At 44.3% G+C, this 20,846-nt stretch overlaps 1 protein-coding gene across 1 annotated transcript in view; it reads left to right on the top strand.

Annotated features, from left to right (window-relative positions):
- PLCB1 (phospholipase C beta 1) overlaps positions 1-20,846 on the top strand; it is a 323,846-nt gene that overhangs the window by 81,141 nt on the left and 221,859 nt on the right. The window contains exon 3 of the mRNA XM_030236244.2: positions 3,479-3,547. Within this exon, the coding sequence (XP_030092104.1) occupies positions 3,479-3,547 (69 nt within the window). The remainder of the gene's footprint in view (positions 1-3,478; positions 3,548-20,846) is intronic.

The following is a 20,846-nucleotide window of genomic DNA, read 5'->3' as shown; positions in this document are numbered from 1 at the left end:
AAGTGGAGAATGAGTTTACAGAGTTTAATTGGTTCGACCTTCTCCCTAAGTGGCACTGGCTGAGAGCTGTGCCGTACACTGGGAAAAAAGAACATCCAGCCAGAAGGGATGTGAAAACAGAGGTTGAACAGTTGAGGTCAGAGCAGCACACCACTCCTGAGCCACGAGGAGTGCTTGCAGAAGAGTGCAGTTATTTTTGTCAGGGATGTCTAGGAAGCAGTTGGCTCTCTGGACTAACCCATGCAGCTGTTGCAATGCACACCTGCTCTCGCTGGGTCTCCTCGACGCAGTTCTGGGAGGTTCTGTAGTTGATCCTGCTCTCAGCCTGCCCTGCTGCTGCTGGCTCTCCAGGAGAGCTCTCCAGTGGTATCCAGGAGAATTCCTGCTCTGGAGCTGGGGTTATGTCACAAGCACGTTCCCAAGGCACCCTGACTCAGTCGGCATCATTTTGGGCAGTTTAAAATAGAAGTGAGCCAGATCCTCAGCTGGTATAAATTGGTGTTATTATATTAAATTCAGATGGGCCTCATTACAAGTGCTCAAGCAGGCACTGAGGGTTGCACAATCCATTGCTTTTGTGAGTGTGTGCTCACCCATAAAAGTGAGATTGCACAACACAGCCCTCTCTGAATGCTCCTCTGTCTTGGCTGCTAATTGAAAACAAAGATGGTAGGACTGGTAACTGCTCCAGATTTTTTATCTCATGAATGATTGGAGGGATCTACCACGTGCATTAAGAGATGTTGCTCTATTGCAGGGTGAAGTCCCAGCAGCAATGACTGGAGGTCTCTAAACAGGGAAAAGTTGGACTTGCATTTTTCTTTCCCCACCATGTGCTATGGCTTCCATGCCCCCTGCAACACAGAGTGCATTTCCAAGCCTGGCTGGAGGAAGTCATGAACAACACTCCTGTTTATTTGGGTGGAGGAGGGCTTGGGTTGTTTTGCTGCACAGAAAATGGGGCATTTCTTTGGCCACTGCTCAAGTGTATTTTCCTTTTACAAAAATCCCCCCCAGCATTTTGCAGTAGGGAAATAGGAAATTGTATTTCCTCTGACTTGCAAGGAAGCTGATCTCTGCCCTCTTAATTAGCTGTTTAAAAGATGAAAGCAAGTGCCTGGGGTGAGGGAATTCCAGGAGGTTTCTTTGAACCAAAGAACTAAGAAATGGCCCATTATGAATTTTGATTTATCCAAGCCCCACTGAACACTGCCTGCAGAGGCACTTCCATGGATGCAGGTCCTGCTCTCAGCTGCTTATATTAAATGATGTTGTCAAACAGGGATAGAAAGGATTCTGGGGATAGGGTTACAAACCCTGTGTTCTCTGCCAGAGAGGTACCAGGGCAGGAAGGCCCTGAGGTGCATGCTCAGGGATCAGCTTTCCCACAGCCCTGGCAGCTGGGCTGAGCCAGGAAGCACCACAAAATCCACTTTTCCCTCCCTCTTAGACTGCCCTGGTCAGTTCTTGGATCCTCAGGTGGCCACATATTCTGCACATGGCTTGGTGGCATGAGGGCAGCTTGGAAGCAGTAGTCAGAGCTCCAAACCAGCCCTATGCCTGCTCATCCTCCTCCATCTGGGAGGATGCAGACCTGGCCAGGGCTGTTCAGGTCCTTGGGAGTGCTGGTCATTGCCTTTTCCTTTTTGTCTGTTTTTAATGCGTGCTATTCCACTTAAAAGGGTCTTTTGGTGTTTGTGTTATGGGAGGTCTAGTTGCACTTTTGTAAGTGACTAATTCTGTTAGCTGTTCTTCTCTTTTTTTAAAAACCAAAATACCAGACAAATAAAAAAAAAAAAACCTTTTGAAATTCGCACTGTGTGGCTCAGGGTCTCTGTGATCTCTAAGATCCATTTTTCTTCAGCATATTTAATTTCCCTCATGTGTTTGCTGTTAAAGCCTTTATTTTTAGTGCTCCTTAGTCCTTTCACTTGGGGAAATCTGATTTTTATGATCTGCATGTGCCTGGAGCTTCTGTGGAACATTTCACCATGGGCTTGAGACCACTTTGTGTTGTGAAAATAACCACTGGGTGTTGTAAATATAACTACTGTTTCCCACCTGAGTTCTTGCTCCAAGTGTGATAAACTCATATGTAGCCCTGCCATATTCCATAGTTTTCATTCCTGCATGGATCTTAGTGGCCATATGGATTGCCTCCAAGTTAAAAGGACTCAAAGCCCTCCAGTGCACTCAGTTGTGAATTGTTTTTATTTAAAGTTTCACCTGCACTGTCAGACAAGTGCTTGTGTCCATATGCCCTGAGTATTGGTGGAGTTTGGGTTATTTCCACCTTTTATCTCCCTGCTTCTTTCTAATCTCTGCAAGTTTTTAAAGGCTTGTCCTCTTTCAGGCAAGTGAGAGCAAAAAATAGCCATCTCAAGAGTGCAAGTTTCTCTAAACAGGCTCCATGAAGAGGGGGGAAAAGTGTTCATGGAGCTCAGCAAGTACTAGAAAAGAAGGGAATTGGGATTGCTAGGAGGGACAGAGGGAAATGTGATCAATGTACAGTGATGTGAAAAGTTGTTGGTAGAGTTTGTCTTAGTAGAAAACAAAGCTCTGCAAGAGCTGAGCAGGAGTGGCTTCCTTAAAATGAAAAACAAATCAGGATCCCGAGTAACCCTTGGCAAAATAACATGTCCATCAATTATTTTTTCTCTTTTCTCCTTGGAATTGAAAAGAAAAGGAGTAGTGGCTTTGACCAGCATGAAAATTTCCCTGCACAGGAGTGCAGTTACTGCTCTGGAAGGCTGAAATGCTTGCAAGTGGTGTGGCTCTCCCTGCAGTGGGGTCACACTCCTGCTGGAGTACTTGGATTGCTGCTGGCAGCTGGGAATCACACTGCTCCACATCCATCCTCCTTCCAAATGCTCAAATCAGGGAAAGAGGATTCTTCATGTTATTGTGCGTAGGGGAGGGCAGGAATTTGCCCAACAGAAGCTGTCATGATGTGCCAGCTTTGTTGTATAACCCATAACTCAAGAGTAGCACACGAGCTATGAAATGCCTGTCAGAAAGTGCATGTGTCTTACTGAGCAGCAGTCACTGAAATTGTTGAACCTTGTTATCATTACAGATAAAACACTTCTTGGGGTTTATGAGCACTTTTCAGAGCGTTCTGGCAATAATAAAGCAGGATTTCTATGGCAGAGGCAGGGTTTTCTGTTTGTGACACTGCCTTTTGTCACACTGGGACAAGCAGCAAAATGCTAAAGCTGTATTAAAAGGATTAAACCAAAAGCACAGCAGCTGCTGTTTAGCAATCCAGGAAATCAGCTTGACTCTTATGGCTTCTATAGAACCTATACATGCTAGGAGAGCTGCACAGTGTTGCTGTTGGAATTGCCTGGGTGCACCTGAGCTCTCCTAGAAGCTGATCTCCATTTGGACAAACAGATGGGGGAAGTGGGACACTGATAACTCAACAAGGCTTCCTGAATAATGTAATAATTGCTTGTGTTGCAATTTCTCCTTCTAGGAGACTGAGCTGCTGGATATCAGCCTTGTCAAAGATGCCAGATGTGGAAAACATGCCAGAGCTCCCAAGGTAGGAATTCTTGCTGTGTGCTTTCTTGTTAAGTTGATGACCTGGTTAAAAAAGAATGGGAATTATATGCAAGAATTGAAAAGAAGAAAAAATGTTCCCACAGCTAAAAGGAAGCGTTTTGCCTTTTCTTTGTTTTCAACTGTTTCTGTTGAGAACTGTTGGGATTGTTGAGATTTTGTCTTTGGATTCTGTGTGTAAAATCCATCTGGAAGCTCTGCTGGCAGCACAGGAGCAAAAATCCTGGTTTGTCAAGGTACGCTTACAGGAATTCTTGGCTTCCCTGGTGGCAAGGAGCTGATATTTGTTTGAGTCCATGTTGTATTTTGTGCTGGTGATTTTCCTCTTTCAGTGCCTCCTGAGGCCAAGAAGGAGGATTTGGGATTTTTTTAAACTGCTGTCAGAGAGGTCAGGATATCAGCTCCCTTTGGGTTTGCCCTGATGTACTGTGCACTCATTTCCAGTCACTACAGACAGCAGGCTGTGGATATAAGTTCTCTCTGGTGTTTTTGTTTGGGCAGACATAGCACATGAGAGGAAAAGCCCAAGCACTCAGCTCTGGAAGCAAGAGAATGCCTCAGAGAATCCTAGGAGTGATAGGAAAAAAATGAAATCTCCCAGGGCCTGGAAAGTTTGGCCTTGCTGCTGCTTAGCCCGGATTGAGCAGACCAAAAGAATGTTTCTCCCACTCTCATCTTGGGGGAGGAATATTCCTGGGTCTGGATGACCTCTCTTCCTTGCAGCCCTGGGCCCAGGCACAGCCCCAGGGGCTGCTCAGCCCCCTGAGGGCCAGCAGGAATGGAAAAGATTGCTTTTCTGTGCCAGAAAGCAGTTGTAGTTATCTCTGAACAGACTATTCATATTTGGCTTTCAAAGCTCTCCATGTAGTGCTGGCAGCATTTTAAAGGCTGAGTTATAATTGAAATGCAACAGAAGTACTTTATGACATCCACATTAATACCAAATGAGCTCACCATGATTAATGGTTCTATGATGAATAGCAATAAAGTATTAACAGTGTCTAGAACATTATTTTAAAATGCTACCTGCTTTGCAGAGGACATTCATGTTCTTCTAACAAAATGTTTTTAGCTAGAATTTATACACAGCTATTGCCTTGGTGACTTTTATTTATCGGGTTCCATAAAGGCTGAGTGAAGGACACACCTAAGCTTTCCAGGGGCTCTTTTCCACAGCTCTGCTTCCAGGTGGGAGCACCCCCTGCTTTTACTGTAAACCAAGAGACTGAAGTGATTTTCTCTACATCGCCCCTTCTGCCCATGGTTTTGTACAGTTTTTATATCAGGGGACTTCTGACAGTTTATGCAAATTTTTAAATCTCTCTTCAGAATTCTAAGGGTTGATTTCACCCATGGGTTGTCATTACAAACTTTATGGGAATCTTTAAACCTCATTTGGTGTATTTCTGATCTACTGCTGCTTTTTGATGGAAAGAAGTGTCTTTTTTAATAAGCCTTGACTTCCCCATTAAATAAAAAGGAGTAATTCCGTTTTATTTTTATAGTAAGCTAAGTTTCAGTGTCATTAGCTTCACCCACAGTAAGTGATCAGAATGTGTGAGGTGTGCTGCCACACAAGGCACCAGCAAGAATTGATTTTAAGGGACTGTAGGCAGTCCTGGTTTCCCAAACTCAGCCTGTTCTCATGCTGCACTCAGCACTGCCATGGGTATTCATTTCTGCAAAAGGACTGAGAAGCACAAAGGGTTTTGCTGTTTCTCTTTTTTGGTTGATACTCAGCTTTCATAGTGTTTTTCCATAAGGCCAGTCCCATATGTTTTGTGGTTGTTCTTGCATGGTTTTTGCATCTTCCTGGGTTTCTCACCCAGCTGGTCTGGTTGTTGTCTCCATTCCCTCAGTGTTGAGCCTCAAAGGTTCCCTTGAAGGCACAGAAGTGCAGCTCTCACCCTGCAGTCCTTACATCAATGTGGCACAAGCGAGGAGCTGAGAACACATTTTTGGGTGCTGCAGTGAATGTGTGGCTGCCCCTGAGCAGTGCTCAGCAGGGCAGGAGCTGGGGTTTCTAACCATGTACAAGGGAGTTTTTGTGGGTACCGAGGCACTTGATGCTCAGGAGATTGAAAGCAATCTACTGAAATGACCCTGAGAAGCTCCAGCATCGCTTTCTTTTTGCACCTTGTCAGGGATGGCTCCTTCTGTCTTCAGCTGCTATTTTCAGAAATGGTAGCAGAGTTTTCCATCTCAATGCAATATACATGCAAAGGATGGTTCCTTGGTAGAAAGGCAAAATCTCAGGCAGCACAGAGCACCGCAGCAGAGCTCTACACAGGGAAAAAATTAAAGTCATGTTCTGATGGGAACAAGAAAAGACACGTTAATTGTGGATGTTAGGAAGAAGTGCCTCCATTCAAAGTAAAATGACATTTATAAAGAAGTGAGGGAATTATAAAATGATTATCAGGACTCTGCTTTTTAATTTTGTATTAGAATCAGGTAGGAAAGGGAGCAAGAGGAATTTTGGGAGCAGAAGAAAATCACTAGTTGTGATGAAGCAACGTTTATTTCCCTTTGTTTGCACATTACCTGGTAATACCCTCTCAAGCTTTGGTTTGATGTGCAGTCTGAGGCATCTTTTCCCTTGTAAAGTTCAGTGACAAGGTCTGCAAAATCAAATAACACCAAATGTGCTTTTGTACTAGGAGGCATAGGAATAGCTATGAATATTCCCATGCCTTCTGGAAAGCAGGGAAGTGCCTCTAAAAGAGTGGCCGTGCTCTTTAAAGGGAGCTGCAGCTAAAAATGTCAGGCACCAGTAAATACTGAGAAATGAATGGTCAGGTGGTGAAAACTTGGCAGCTGCAAACGTGCTCACAGGACTAGGGAAGGCACACTTTTTTCCATCTTGTATTTACTTTAGCCAATAACAGTTTCTATGGAAACTGAAATCTTAAGCAACTATGTGTGTTTTTACTAGCGAGAAGAAATAGCAGGATTAGTTGACAGGGAGAAGGAAATAACTCCATGGTAAATGCTCATATTGAGAACTTCTGATGCATTTGATCAGTATGTTTTCCCTTAGCATCCTGTTTTCCCTCATAAATCATTCAGCAGGAAATGAATTTCTTTAAATAACATATACTGTGAACCTGTAGGAGATGAAATTATGAATGATAGAATCACTCTCATGCCAAGATGTGTTTAGAGAGTAATCCCCAATTTTAAAGAATCTGGTGGCTCCCCCGCCCCAAGTTTTCTCACTTTAACAAGCAAGCTCTACAGAGAAAAATAATTCAGATGCCTGAATGTCAGAAGTTTGCCAAGGCTCCAACTGCTATTTTAATATCAGCACCAGCCTCTCTGTATTTGGTAGCTTTTCTTGAAATGCTCCAAGATGATTTTGGACCTATCCCAGTTGTAATCCAGAAGCTGCTGTGCAAGGTTTGCTGGCTTCTAACACATCCATAGAGGAAAAGCAGCATTTCCTGAACTAGGGGGGCTCAGGAACGAAAAGGAAAAGTAGCAAGGGAAGTCTAAATCGTTGTTTAACTGAAAATCAGGTGATTTTGGGGGGAAAATGAGGATGGGCAAGTCCATTTGAACTGTCAGAGCTGCCCGGACTGTGGTGTTTGCTGCTGTGCTCTCCATGGCACTGACTGGGAGCCAGCAGGACTGACAGTTGTGCAGGGACATTGATGCTGTGTTTGGTACCACCCTGATCAGGCTGCCTGTGTGAAATGGCAGATGATTTGGGTTTTTTCCTTTCTGTGCACTCAGTGCATTCCCTGGAGAAGCCAGCTGTGTCCATGGCTGGCACAGGACAGCAGCACACCCTCTGCCCTCTGCAGCACCAGCTTCTGTCACCCTGCTCAGAATGTCTCAATTCTGTCTCAAATGCTGCTGTTGCTGTTATTTTTGGCTGCTGATAGAAATGCACGCTGCTTTCCCTTCAACAACCTTGATGCTAAATTAGAAAACGTAAATTATGCCGAAGCAGTGTTCTATTTCTGCCAAAAAGAAATAAAAATGGAATGTGCTCACCTTCTTCCCACTCACCTTGGGGATAACAGCGACAGCCACAAACATCCACCCCAAATGGGTTTGTTCTTTTACATAACTGCTTTTTATTTTTTTCATAATACTGATTGAGTTGCAGAAACATTTTGTCTAGGTTGAGTTTTACTTTGTTAAGGAAGGTTGAGATGAATTTCTTTGTGTGATATTGGGCTAGGGCTCAGGTGGAAGTGGTTTAAATGCTGCCAGGAGTGTGGGAGCTGTGGGCCCTGAGAGTGAGGGGGCTTTTCCTTGGACCCTCCAATGGCTCAAATTGGTGACTTTATTCACAACCTCTAATGTTTGGGGAACTGGGACCTTTTCAGCAGCATGTCATTCACTGTGTAACTTTGCTCTGTCTGGCCAGCTCATTGAAATCACTATTTACTAACATTCAGGCCATGGCAGAAATCACAGGGTTTTTTCCAAGGCTTTCACTATGAAGCATTTCCAGAAAGAAGTAATTTTATTTTTGTCCCTGCTTGCTGACTGTTTCAGTTAGCTTTCTGAGCTGGTTGGTTTTATACTTTTCTTTGTTGTACTTATAAAGCCTTCATATTTTTTTTGTTTGCCAAAGTTTGCAGTGCAAAGCCTGTAATAAGAAATTCCATATTTTAAGAAGCACAGAGGCATCTTACAACTGTAATTTTAAAACTTGACATTTAAATTTGAAAAGGTAGGCCCTGCTCAATTAAATAGGTGATATTTGAGTTATTGAAAACACTAGGAATTATTGCTAAGGCTGTGCTTTAAATGCTGCTGCTGCTTTTGGATAAATCTGTGTACAGGCACAATTTATTTTTTTTTCCTCTGTCCCTTTTGGTATGAGCAGTGGTGCTGCCCGTGATCCAGGACAGGGATGTCTCACTCCTGCTTTCCCAGCTCATGGTGCTAATGAGCAGAGGGTGCAGCTGGGACAGCACCCCCACGCCCTGTCACTCGGGATAAACCTCACCTGAACCTGACAAATGGCATTTTTGCAGCAGCTGCACAGCATTTAAAAATTGGTGGGATGACAAAAGTCATTTTGGAGGCACTTCTAACAATGCTAAGGTGTTGATACTGCCTATTAATTTCTAGTATAATCTGTTTGTTACCTTGCAGATCCATGTGTTACCTTTTGACTTGCCCCAAGATCACAAAGTCTTGGGAAAGCACAACCCTAGTGCAATACTAATGCAAGAATTAATAAATAAAACGTTGCTATCTGTAAAAATAAGGAATGTTCCATTTAGCCTGTCATGAACGCTCAGTCTGAGAAGAATTTCAAAATTTTTCACTGGAAAATGTAAAGGTACTCAATAATGAGCCATGCTAGTCTTTGCTTCAGAGCCATAATCTCCACCTAGAAATATTTCATAAATATTAAAGTACATATTTTAGCAGCAGCGTGGAGAGATCTGGTGGCAGTGCAATACCCTCGAGCTTCAAATGTGGGATCAACAGGCTCAACTGAAAATGTCACAGCAGATGCATCTTTCTGCAACTGTTTAGAACAAATGATTAAAATTTCCCTGCTTTATTGGAAACCAGCTTGGTGATTTGTCATTACATCCCTTAGCTTGTAAACAGCCCTTTGGAGAAAGCTGTCAGGTTTTAATTAGTTGCAAAGGTTTGATATGCTTGTTATCATCTGCATATAAATGGGGTTTTTGGGACCTCCTGATGGAGCTGTGAGGCTTTTTGGTCTGTGTGTGTCCCCAAGGCATGGCTGTGCCACTGGGATGCCCCAGCTGCACCAGACACCTTGCAGGGACACAGGTGTCCTGCAAAGAGACCTCAGCCAGTATTACTGGCAGACATTTCATTAGGAATATGAGAGCAGGACCAAAAATTCAGCTCCAGGTAAGGTACTGAATGGGAGCCAATAAAAATAGCCAGGGGCCCATGTGAAGTGCAAAGCAGCAGCAAACGATGGATTTCCAGGGTGGTGATATCAACGGATTCATGGTAAATCCATTCTCCCAAAGCATCAGGCAGAAAGGAGGCTTCTTTCTTCTGCTTTGTCTGCTCTGGGTGTGCAGGAACGTGGGCAAGGGCATCCAAATATCTGCCTGGGGTTTTTAATACAGTAGCTTATTTCTGAACCCAAACCAAACAAAGCTCCCTTCCTATTTAATAGGATTATGCTACCAAGTAAGGCTTGCAAATAGTTCATTTTTAAATAAGTCCTGGGCAGTATTTGTGTGGTGATAACAAAAACCCTTTACAGCTGTATTGAGTGCGAGTTGTTTGTCTGTGGCTGTCTCAGCTCTGTCACCTCACAAACTAATCCTGGTTAAATAAACAAAATTATCAGCTGTTGCCACTGGGGAATTCAGACACTCCTGGGCTGGTAATGAGCCATCCCCAGGGTGTTCCTGCAAAATGGATGGCACAGGGGAAGCAAAATGGTTCTCTCTAGGCCAGAACAGCAAGAATATTTTTCTGAGGGCCAAAAGTTGGTTTAATGCATTTTCCCACCCTTTGTGGTTCACAAGAACAAGGTGCAGCGAATTCCTGGTGAAAACTGCTCTGTGTGAAGACTGATGCACAGCTATACAGGGTTTAGGAAGGTTTTTCTTACTGTGGAGCACATTGTGGGTTGAGTCTTTCCAAAGAGAAGCATTTCTGTACCTACAGACTGGAGGAGCAGGAGCTGCACAGCTGCTGACCTGCACTAGCACTGCCCAGAGACAGAAGGAGGAGCAGTTTTCTGCACCTGGATCTTCTTCTCTGTGGTTCATAGCATTGGGAGTGTCCAACACCCTTCATAAGTTGGCTTCAGATGGCAAAAGTCAGGTCTTTAGTGAGAAAGGCTGACCTGCAGAGAAATCTTTTTTGTGAATGTGATTCTTGGTGGGCAGAAACCATTTTAGGGGCTGGGTAAGAAAGCAGGTGAATTAAACATTGCCCAAAGCTAGCCACTCTTGAGTTTGAGCTTGCCTTCATACCCTCAGGTGTAGGCTGGATGATGAACCAGCCTGAAGTGTGGAGAAATACAGAAATAGTGCCAGAAATGTCTCAGTGCTCTGGGGCTGTGCCGTGGTGCAGGAAGGGATGGTCCCACGCTGATCTCACACCAAGGTTCAGGTAGCTCTCCATTTAGTTGGTACCACGGTCCTGACTTGCCAGGCAGCACAGAAAGGAGCCTGAGTGTGTTTCTGTAAAGTGCAGCAATCTGTTAAAATGCAGGTTTGCCCTTTGACAGCTATGTTCTGTAAGCTTTAGGTTTGTGATCTCTGAGTTCCACTGTTTGTCTGGAGCAATCTGGATAAAGCACAGTTGCCTTCCTTTGGAGAAGAAATCCCCTTGGCTGGAAGTCTCTTAGGGAGCTCCTGGCTGTGATATTTTGCAGTATCCAGTTTCTTTCTTGTCTTTTAGAATCAGAGTGAACTCAGAGGTGTGATTTAGAATCAGGCCTGGATGGAAGCTGATACTGTCCCACTCTGTTGTGCACTGTCTCCGTGTCTGGGGCTCATTCCCATCAAGGGAGACTGGTTTCCACATACCAGACCTCCAATGGTGGTTAATTACCATAACATCTGGTAAAAGAGGTGTTATGGTAATTAACCACCAGATTATTTCCAGGAGGAATCCTAAAACAAGTGTCAGTATAACTTGAAAATACTAATGCAACATGATCTTGTTTGAATGCACAAAAGTTCTGTCCAGTCCTGGTGCTAGGTTAGTGTTAAAACATAGTTTACTGCAACTGGTAAATAATTGGGTTTTTAAAAAAAATATAGTTCAGAGAAAATGAGATCTTTCTGTGGTGTTGAAACACAGAAAAATTATTATCAACACAGTCATTTTTATAAGAAATTACTGTGATGGAAGGTTCTGGTAGTTCAGGGGAGCTGTGCTGATGGTGGGTCAGGCTTGCTATGCATCCCATGCTGCTTTCACCTTTTCTGAAACACATCCAATATTGATAATGCCATAAGTGAAATTACACAAGGATTTTTTTGTTCTTGCGTCTGCTCGGAGTTAACCTCCTTCCTCTGAGATTAATGAAATACATTTAAAATAATTTATGTGAGAAATGGTGTGCTGTACTTGGGAATGTTTAGCGTAATTGGCTTCAAAATGGTGTTTGCTAATGAAGTGGCAGAGGCAGAAAATCCATGCTAGGTAAGGTCATGTATAAAGGGGAAACATTAATCTTGGAAATAATGGCTGTGATTTGCATGCTGTTAAAATGCTTAAGGAAGGACAAACCTGAATTCAGATAAACTAAATGGTCTGTGTGAATGGCTACCCTTGTGTTGGGACCAATGGAAGAGGCTGATGGGTGTGGGGATAGCTGGGAGAGCTCTGGGAGCAGATCCCAGCTCTGCTTTGGCTGCTGCAGAGAGCCAGACCCCCTTGAGAGGCTTCAGGATCAAAGCCAGCACAGGAAGGTTTCCTACAGCACAATTTTGGTAAAAAGTCTAAACCTCCAGATGGTTATTTGGCACTTTGGGAGGGAAGGCTGATTTAGCTATCCCAGTTAGCTCAGTTTTGCTGAGTTGTGCCTTGATAAGGACAAAGATCCCTTTCTGCCCTTGCTCCCAAAGCTGTCTCTGGGGATCTGCCCACGCTGCTGCTTCCATGCCCAGAAGGCTGGAGCTGCAGCCCAGCAGTTAACCCTCCTTCCTCCTCTGTGTTTATCCACCCTCAGAGCACACTGACTGTGCAGGAGAACACACCTTCCCCAGAAATACTGATGTGTTTGGTTTGGGCAGTGGTGAAGTGTTCCTGACTGTTACTAGCAGGGTGAACATGCTCGGTGCTGGACAGAGGCAGGAGGGAGGGCAGGACAGGAGCTTGCTGGGGTCTCGTGTTGTGTGTTTTACAGGTCACTGCATGAACTTGTTCAGAACTGCTGCAGGGCTTGGGCTTTGCTTGGCTTTGGCTGGAAGAAGAGAAGTTCTTCTGGAGCTGCTTTCATACCGTCCTTCAGAGTTTCTGTGCAGTGGCCCAAGGCTCTGGGGTGATTTGGGAGCTGAGGCTGCTGATGCTGCAGAGTTTGAGTCTGATGAAAGTCTTCAAGGCCGGTTTGGGTGGACCTCTGAGCACCCTGGTCCAGTGGAAGGATGTCCCTGCCCATGCCAGTGGGTTGGAACAAGATGGTCTTTAAGGCTTCTTCCAACCCAAGGCGTTGTGCAGTTCTCTGAGCTCCTTGGTTGCTCCCTCTCATACCTGATGTGTTCATCATCACTGCACCCTGTTTGTCCCTGCACTGAGAGGTGGCAGCACTTGTGCCTGTTTGATTTGAAGGGAGCTATTGCTGCTGGGAGTTCTTGTAGGCATCACTGAATGGGATCTAGCTCGTTTTTAAGGCACTTAGAAGTTCCTGGCAGTATTTCAGTTGTGGGAAGTGATTTTGTTTGCAAGACTAATTTTTTCAACCTGCTGGAGTCAGGAGAGTTTCAGGTGGTGGGAGGAGAAGTGGAATTATTTAACTGTTGCTTACATAATGAAAAGGGAGAATTTGCAAGCTGTGCTTAGGTCTCCTCATATTTTGATGATGCTTGGCTTTTCCTTTTGGCCCATATTTAAAGTGTTCTCTGAAAGCATCATCACTTGATATTGCTAATTTAAATGTTTGCATGTGACACTTGCAAATTTTGTAATTAAAAGGAACCCTTTACTGGTGTTTTTAAGAATCAGATACCAGCTTGATTGAGAGCATTTAAATGTCCATGTGTTTGAAAGGGAGGTGCTGTGTTTTCTACTTCAACTGAAAACTTCTTTAGACAAATTATGAGTGCCAAGGTAAAACTTATCAGGCTGTAAACAAACGTTACACAATCTCTGTTAGCTTTCTGCCATCTGGCAAAACCCAGTGATTCTCAGACAGTCTTGTGCTCTTCTCAGCAGTGCTGTGCTTGGCAACGTGGGAGAAGCTGCCCACAGCTGGCAGTGCTGCCAGGGCAGGAGAAGGTGTGGGGCAGGAGCCACAGGTTCTTGTCCTGTCTCTGTGTGCACCAAAACAAACCCTTTTGCTTGTAGGGGATGGGGATGTGAGGTTCCCTCCCCTGCTCCCAGACCAGCTGCCTGCTGCTGGCACTGTGGGTACCTCCCCGTGCCTTTAGGAAATTTTGTGTTTGTGAGCTGTTTGAATATTTAGAATAATCTGCAGATGTTCAGTTCAATAGCTTTAAGCAAACTGAGGAGGTTGTGCAACTCCACAGCAGGGAGGACTCAAGTGAGCACCCCTAGTGCTCCTCTACAGGTTTGCTCAATGCTGGTTAAGTTTCCTGTGACAATCAGCACCCACTGTGAACTCCCTTCCTGCTGGAAGAGGGAATTGCCTGGGCTGGGATTGCACATGCCATGGAAGGGAAGTGGATCCCTGCCCTGCCTGCCTGTGGAGCCTGATTCATCAAGGCACTTGGCACGGGCTCCAGAAGCCTTGTAGGAAGAAGCCCTGCAATGACCAAGAACTTGTTTAGCACATTCAGGAAAGGTGTGATCCCAGGATAAGAGCTGGGAGACAAAGTGTTGTTTAAAGAGAAGTCTATATTAAGTAGCCAGAACTAAGATGAGTGATGAGAATGTAGAACTGTTGTCAGCAGCTTTCCCCTGAGTGGGAATTGTGCCTGTTAGTCATGCAGTTTATCCTGATGATAAATTCAAAACTATGTGCGAGATTATTTAGGGTATGAGGAAAAAAATAACCATTTTACTTTACTCTTTGAGCTATGTCAAATGTGATACAAAGCTATTTGATCTAAAGTTATTTCAATTGTAGTTGAATATTAGAGACATGCTTAGAATTCTAATGTGCTTATAAACCAGAGGGAAAGGTGAGGAGAGATGTTTTTATTTGCATGAAAATAGTGCACCCCTGATGTGGATGCAGATGGTCACTTTTCTTTGGGTGTGCATTGTCTGTTGCCCCTGGGAGTACAGAACTGAATTGCATGAATACACAGTTCAGTCTGGCCAGATGAATGTGCTACAGTTGCTCTACCTGCTGCAAATAAGAGAAGTGGAGATTAAAAAAAAAGTTCAGTACTTGCTTCTCTCTGCTTTTCTGCATGGGATTGTGCTTGAGAATTGCAAGGACCACCATGCAAGTGTAAATACAGGCTCTGTGGTCTCAGCAGCACAAAACAGAAAAGCTCAAGGCACACAGCAAAAGCCCTCCTTGGAGCCCTGTGCCCAGTTGTGCAGGGAGAGAGCTGGGGAGTGGATTTCATCCTCCCTTGAACCATGGAGACAGCTGTTTACACAGCCAAGCCGTGTCAGAGTAGTGTTTGTCACAGGCTTTATAGCCAGAGCTTATTTACATCAATTGCTGCAAATCAGAGCGCTTGGGCCCAGCCAAAATCTATTTATAGGGCACTTATCAGTAGGTCACGTGTTTTCCAGTTCCCTTGGTGGTGGATGAGCCCACCCCCAGGGAAAGAAAGAAAGAAAGAAATGCTGTTCTAGCTGGGCCTGTGAGCAGAGGCAGCACAAACACAGGGCCTGGTGTGCTGCCTCTGCTCTTTGCTCCCCCATCAGTGGGTGATTGCAGTTTGGGGGCATGGATTGATTTTGTTTGGGTTTAGGGATGTAGAAGGCTTAGAAATGTCTCCAGGAAATGAAAAGGCAATCAACAGGCAAATCACCAAAGGAAAGGGGAAAAAAAAAAAAAAGCTGTATTTCAGTTATTTATTTTTGAGATGTGCAGCAGGGTTCTTTAAAATTCCCATCACCCAGAGGGAGCTGATTGGCTTCCTTTTAATTTTGCTTCAAATAATAAAATCTTAGCTTGAAAAGCCAACTTGAATGGGCTCTGCTCATCCAGAATCTCTCTTTCCCAAGTTGCTCTCAATACTGATTAGTGGATATAACAAAGAAAAACCTCATCACATTGCAAAAAACTGGGCTGGCTGGTCGTGTCCTGTGTGCGGAAGAGAAAATAATGTGCATGCTCAGAACAAAAGCACTAATGTTTGAAACTGTGGCTGGGGAAGAAATATGATGGCTTATTGTGTTTGAGGAGCTTTCTTGAAATGCAGGGCCCAGTGATGTGGGCAGCAGCTGGCTCTGGTTTAAATTCTTCTGCAAACCCTGGCCCGGGAGGGCACAGTTTAGTCTGGGCACAAAGAGCAGAGCCAGGCTGCTTCATTCTGCTGGGTTGGTTTGGTTTTCAGCAGAACCTGATGTGTGTTCTGATTTCTTTGTATTTCTGCATTGGGAGCTTCGTTAAAAGTTGCATTTTAACAAATGTAGAATAATTTTTATTTCTTAAGTGTGAGACTGGAACGAGACAAAACCAGTTCTGATGGGCTTCTTTAGCAAACAGCATCACGAGGGAGACTTGGAGGAAAAATCCACGCAAATTCATATTTAGCCTAAAATTCCACATTTTAGAAGCAGTCGTTAGTTATCGATTTAAATATTTTGCAAATATTTCTGTTGGTTTTCTCATTTTAAATACTTGATATCAGTGGAAATCATCTACATTTTTCTAGACCAGAGACAGATTTCTAGTGAAACAAATTGCTGTTTCTTAAATTAAAAAAAAACCACAGAGTGGGTACGGTTGGAAGGGACCACAGTGGGTCATCTGAGCCAAGCAGAATCTTTGCTATTTCTGACTTGAAATCTGTTTCTCTCTGTTGTTTATCGATGTTACAGAGAGGAGTGCAGTTACAAAGCAGGAACTGTGCTGGCTGAACTAGACTTCTTTAGAGCTGTGGGAAATGGTTTTGTCGATTGTGCCTGTCATCTGTTAAAAGTGGCTTTTTCTCCTGGAGGGAAGGGCTGGGTGGTGCTCACATGCTTTGTCTGGTGGGAATGAAGTGCCAGCAGCTGACTGCAATTCCATTGTCTTGGAAGAGGCCACCACAGACCAGCCAGGGGACATGAAACTGGAGTGACACTCGGCCAGGGGAGCTGAGAGATGTGGAAATGGAGACCCCAAGGAGAGGGGCAGAGCTCTGGAATCACACTGAGGTGCTGTGAGTTGGTGCCAGCCCCACAGCACTACAAGCACTGCCTTGGCCATGGATTCTCACCCCAGGCAGAGGCACGTGGGCACAGAGCACCAGGGAGCCCTCGGGGCCTGGGAGCAGCAGAGATGTCTTCTCCAAGCATCATCTGGCAAGATGTGGGGGCAAAGAGCTGCTTGTGCAATCTTAGCAGCTGTTTGGTTTTTATTGGGAAACAGCTGAGCCAGGAAAAACCCCAATAAGCAGCAATTAGTAATGCTGGTGCAGTTTTAGTGCACTGATGTGTTTATTTTCCTACTCTTTCTACATCTGTATTTACTTAACTCCTAGCTGGAGTCCAAACAGTTGCTCCTTTGAAGGGGTTTGAAGTGCTGTGTGAAGCACCTTCAGCCATGGAGTTCAGCTGATGTTGGATAATTTCAGGATCACACAATCATTAAGGTTGGAAAAGAGCTCTGAGGCCATTGAGTCCAAGCTGTGGCTGAGCCTTCACCACGTCGAGCAGAGCAGAGCACTGTGCCATGTCTGGCCATTCCTTGGCCAGGGATGGTGACTCCATCACCTCCCTTGGCAGTCCCAACCAATGCTGAACAGCCTTTTCCATGGAGAAACTCCTTGATGTCCTGCCTGAGCCTGCAAAGCATTTTTACTTGGTGACATCTCATTTTTAGTGCATTTCCCACTTTTCTTTCATTTTCCCTTTTCTTGGTGGTCAGTCCTGTTTCTTGAAGACTGTGTGTGAAGTCACCCTGAACCAGGAGCTCAGTTCAGCGATGTGCAGCCTGCAGTGCTGCGTGCCTTTGGTCTGGATCCTGCATTAACCTGTAATCAGTTTAAATAGGGTTTATAATCTATTTACAATTTCATTCCTTTATCTAGGACATGTTTCTTTGAGGAAGAAATTGCGTTTGACAGCACACTTGATGTTTGAGAGCTGAAATCCAATTTGTCTGATCCTAGAAAGCTGGCTCCCATCTTTCTGTTAATGAAACCCTCCTATCATCCTGCTGTCCAGAGCAGCAGCAATGGCCACTAACCCTGCATTTCCATCACTCAGCACCTCACAGCCACAGCCCCAGACACGTGGGGAGATGGATGGAAACAAATCCCTGCCCTCCTGCCAGCCTGACCTTCCCCTCTGAGCACTGCAATCTAATTCCATAAATATTTTCATGGTTTTTCCCGGTGTATTTGAAGCCCAAACCGTGTCTGCCCCTGCAGCTGCATGGTTCCCTACTGACATGATTTCAGGGATGAAAGAGCTGCCTGAAAGTGAAGGATGAAGATATGTTAACTGTGCTTTATACTGAGCTGAGGCTGGCAGGCCCAGCATGGAGAGCGTTTGCAGATTTTGTGCATGTTTTGTTTAGAAGTTGAGGAGCAGAATAGTTATTATTTTGGGATCTGTGCCTAATGCAATCTCCCAGTAGTAACTCAATCAGACAGTGCCCTCAATATCTGTTTGCTTTTCATGCAGTGAAGTGGGAATAGTGGGGATATTTTAAAATGGGAGTCAAGCCCTAAGCAGGAGCAGCATTTACAAAGGCATTTGTATTTGTGTTACTCAAGTATTTCTTCTCCATTACGCTTTGCTAATGACCATTCAAGTCCTTTCCAAGTTTACATTTCTTCAATTTTATGGATCTTATTTATAAAAAATAAGCTCTAATTCATTCTTTTTTCCAATAACCTTTAAACTATGGAAGAGAGTACTTGTAATTCTAAGCAAATCTTTCATTTTGGAATAGTAAATTGTTCTAAATTGATGATTTGCTGTAGAGCTTAACCTTGGTGATCAGTGAGGAGTTTATGTAATGTCTCATCTGTTTCTCCTAAATTTGGGAGGAAAATCCTGACAGCCTTGTCACATTTGCTTTCCCTAACCTGGCATATCTCAGTCTAATTGTGCACCTCTGAATCATCCCTTATTTTTTCTCTTGGAGAAACAGAGCTTGTTCTTAACTGTCGACACCCAGGAGAATGGAACTGGAAAACCAAAGGTTTCTAAAGCTTTTCAGGAGGCATGAGAAAGATTATCTGAATAAACTTTGGTGCTACATGCGTGTCTGATAATTGAAGGAAGACACATCTGCTGCCACTGAATTGCTGCTCCTGGTTTGCATGACTCCTTGGCTTTCTGCTCTGAATTGTTTGACATCAAATACAGATGTCTTGGAAGGAGGAGCTGCAGGAAGGCAGCTTCCTAAAGGCATTGCCTGGCAGTGAAACACTGGAGTTGGAGCTGCTCTAGTTCCAGCCTCAGGCTCAGAGGATCTGAGATCAGCAGCTGCAGATAAGCAAATGGTGCAGTGGTTCATGTTATGGCACTGGGAAAATGAACTTGATGTCAAGTTTGTGTCGCTTTATCAAGAATGTGAAATGTCCTGGTAGTGCAATTTCCTAATTGAGCTTTGCCTGTTACTTCCTGACTGAGAGATGGTATTAACACTAGGGTGCTGGATTTTCTGCTTAAAACAAAAAAAAAAAAGAGGGCTGAAAAGAGCCAGAGCTGAAATGTACTGCTTGGGAAAGATGCTGAGTGAGTGAAGTGGACTGGAGTTCTGTTGCCAACAGAACAGAAAGCTCTTGAAATCATCAGCCCGAGCAGGTGCTGGACATGGTGCTGTTGTATTCATTTTCCTCTCCACCTTCAGCTTATTCAGTCCTGTCTTGAACTTCCTTTCCTTGGCAGAGGTCTCTGCACAAGTGTAGAGCAATTTCTTCTGCAAGCAGCTCGACTGGAGCCTCTGTGGGAGCAGCACCCTTCCTTGCCAGCCAAGACCGTGTTCCTTTTTGACATCCAACCACAGTGTCTTTAACAAGCTGCCTCAGCTGAGCTGTGGTATTTAAAACAAGGTGATGGCTGTACCTGCAAGCAATTCACACAAAAGGATATTTCAAAACCTCTCGAGCGAAACAGTGGCTAAATAAACACTGCCCTGGGCACAGAGTTAAGGGCAGTGGAGAGAGTCCTTTCTGCAAATGCTTCTTCTCTTCCAGGGTCCAGGGAGCCAGCTCCCCTTGGTATCCCTGGGTGATCTCTGACGAAGGGTGCTGGTAATTAATCAGGGACTCTCTGTTCACTGAAGGACGTGCAACCAAGTGCTAATTGTGCAGGAATTAGCAGCAGTGGAGGAGGCTGTGTGGAGAGCATGTCTTACATAAGGTTATGCTGCCTGGCAAGAATACAAATTCCCTGGTGCTGAGATCTGACAACCTGAGCAAGTTGTCGAGGAGCAGGTGGGGTCTGAAGAAGCCAATGTGGAGATTGGATTTACAGAGAGAGCATGGAACAGGAGCTTGTTCTGGAAGTGCCAGCAGCTCTGTGCTTTGGATGAGCCATTCCAGAACATGGGAGATGCAGCTGCTTGGGCCCCCCCTCGCATCCTGGCTGTTTAATTTCTCTCAGTGCAGTGACTTTCTGTGTGCTTTAAAAGCCAGAGACACACAAAACATCAGCACTTTCAACACAGCCCTGATTGCATCCTTGCATTTTGGTGTGCCACTGTGTGTTCTCCTTGGAGCGCAGTTCTGGAGCTTTGGGGTTTAATTGCTTTTAATTGTAATCTAGAAATCAGGTTCTTAAAGTACTAATAGGTTGAATAAGAGCTTCTTTGTATTTAAATTTAATTTCAAAGCACTTGCTTTTCCTTACTGAATTTTCATGTTAATGGCTGGTGGTTTAATGAAAAGATCTTTGCTAAGATTTACAAGCAAGCCAAAGTTTATAATGGAAGTTCAGATAAGCAGCTGAGCCACAAACTTTGGAAAAAGTAAATGCTTACAAGTCAGCTTCATTTTGTTTCTGAGCCCCTGTGCCAGCTACAAGAATTCTCATCAGAACTATTTTAACAGAACTCAGAGCATGACTAATGCTTGGTGGGAAAGACTTGTGCAAACAAAAATGGCCCAAGGAGGTCAGATCTGCAGCAAAATATTTAACAGGATAAAACCCCAAACTTCTCATGCACCAAATAACCTTTTCCCCCAAGGAAAGACTATCAGGGCTTCAGTGTAGGAAGTGCAATACAGCCTTTTGGAAGCACATCAGTGACCAAAATGTTCTACATGTTGGAGACATCTACGGGGAATGTATTTTTTAAATTGAATTATCTTGCTCATGCAAACTGCTTCTTCCAGATAAACAAAACCAGGCAGGCTGTAAGCAGATTATTAAAATATTGGACAATTAAAGCAAACTCTCGGAAATACAAACAATTTTGTGTGTTGTTGGTATAACCTAAAGGCTGCTACCACAAGTATATGTAAACCAGGCTTTAAACATCTGAGCTGCACAAGTTCTGGTGCCCAGCAGTAATTATTCAAGACTTAACCTCACTTAGGGTAAAGTTTCTATCT

Source organism: Serinus canaria, chromosome 3, assembly GCF_022539315.1.
Source record: "Serinus canaria isolate serCan28SL12 chromosome 3, serCan2020, whole genome shotgun sequence".
NCBI classification, from domain to species: Eukaryota; Metazoa; Chordata; class Aves; order Passeriformes; family Fringillidae; genus Serinus; species Serinus canaria.
This window is presented reverse-complemented; position numbering and strand designations above follow the sequence as displayed.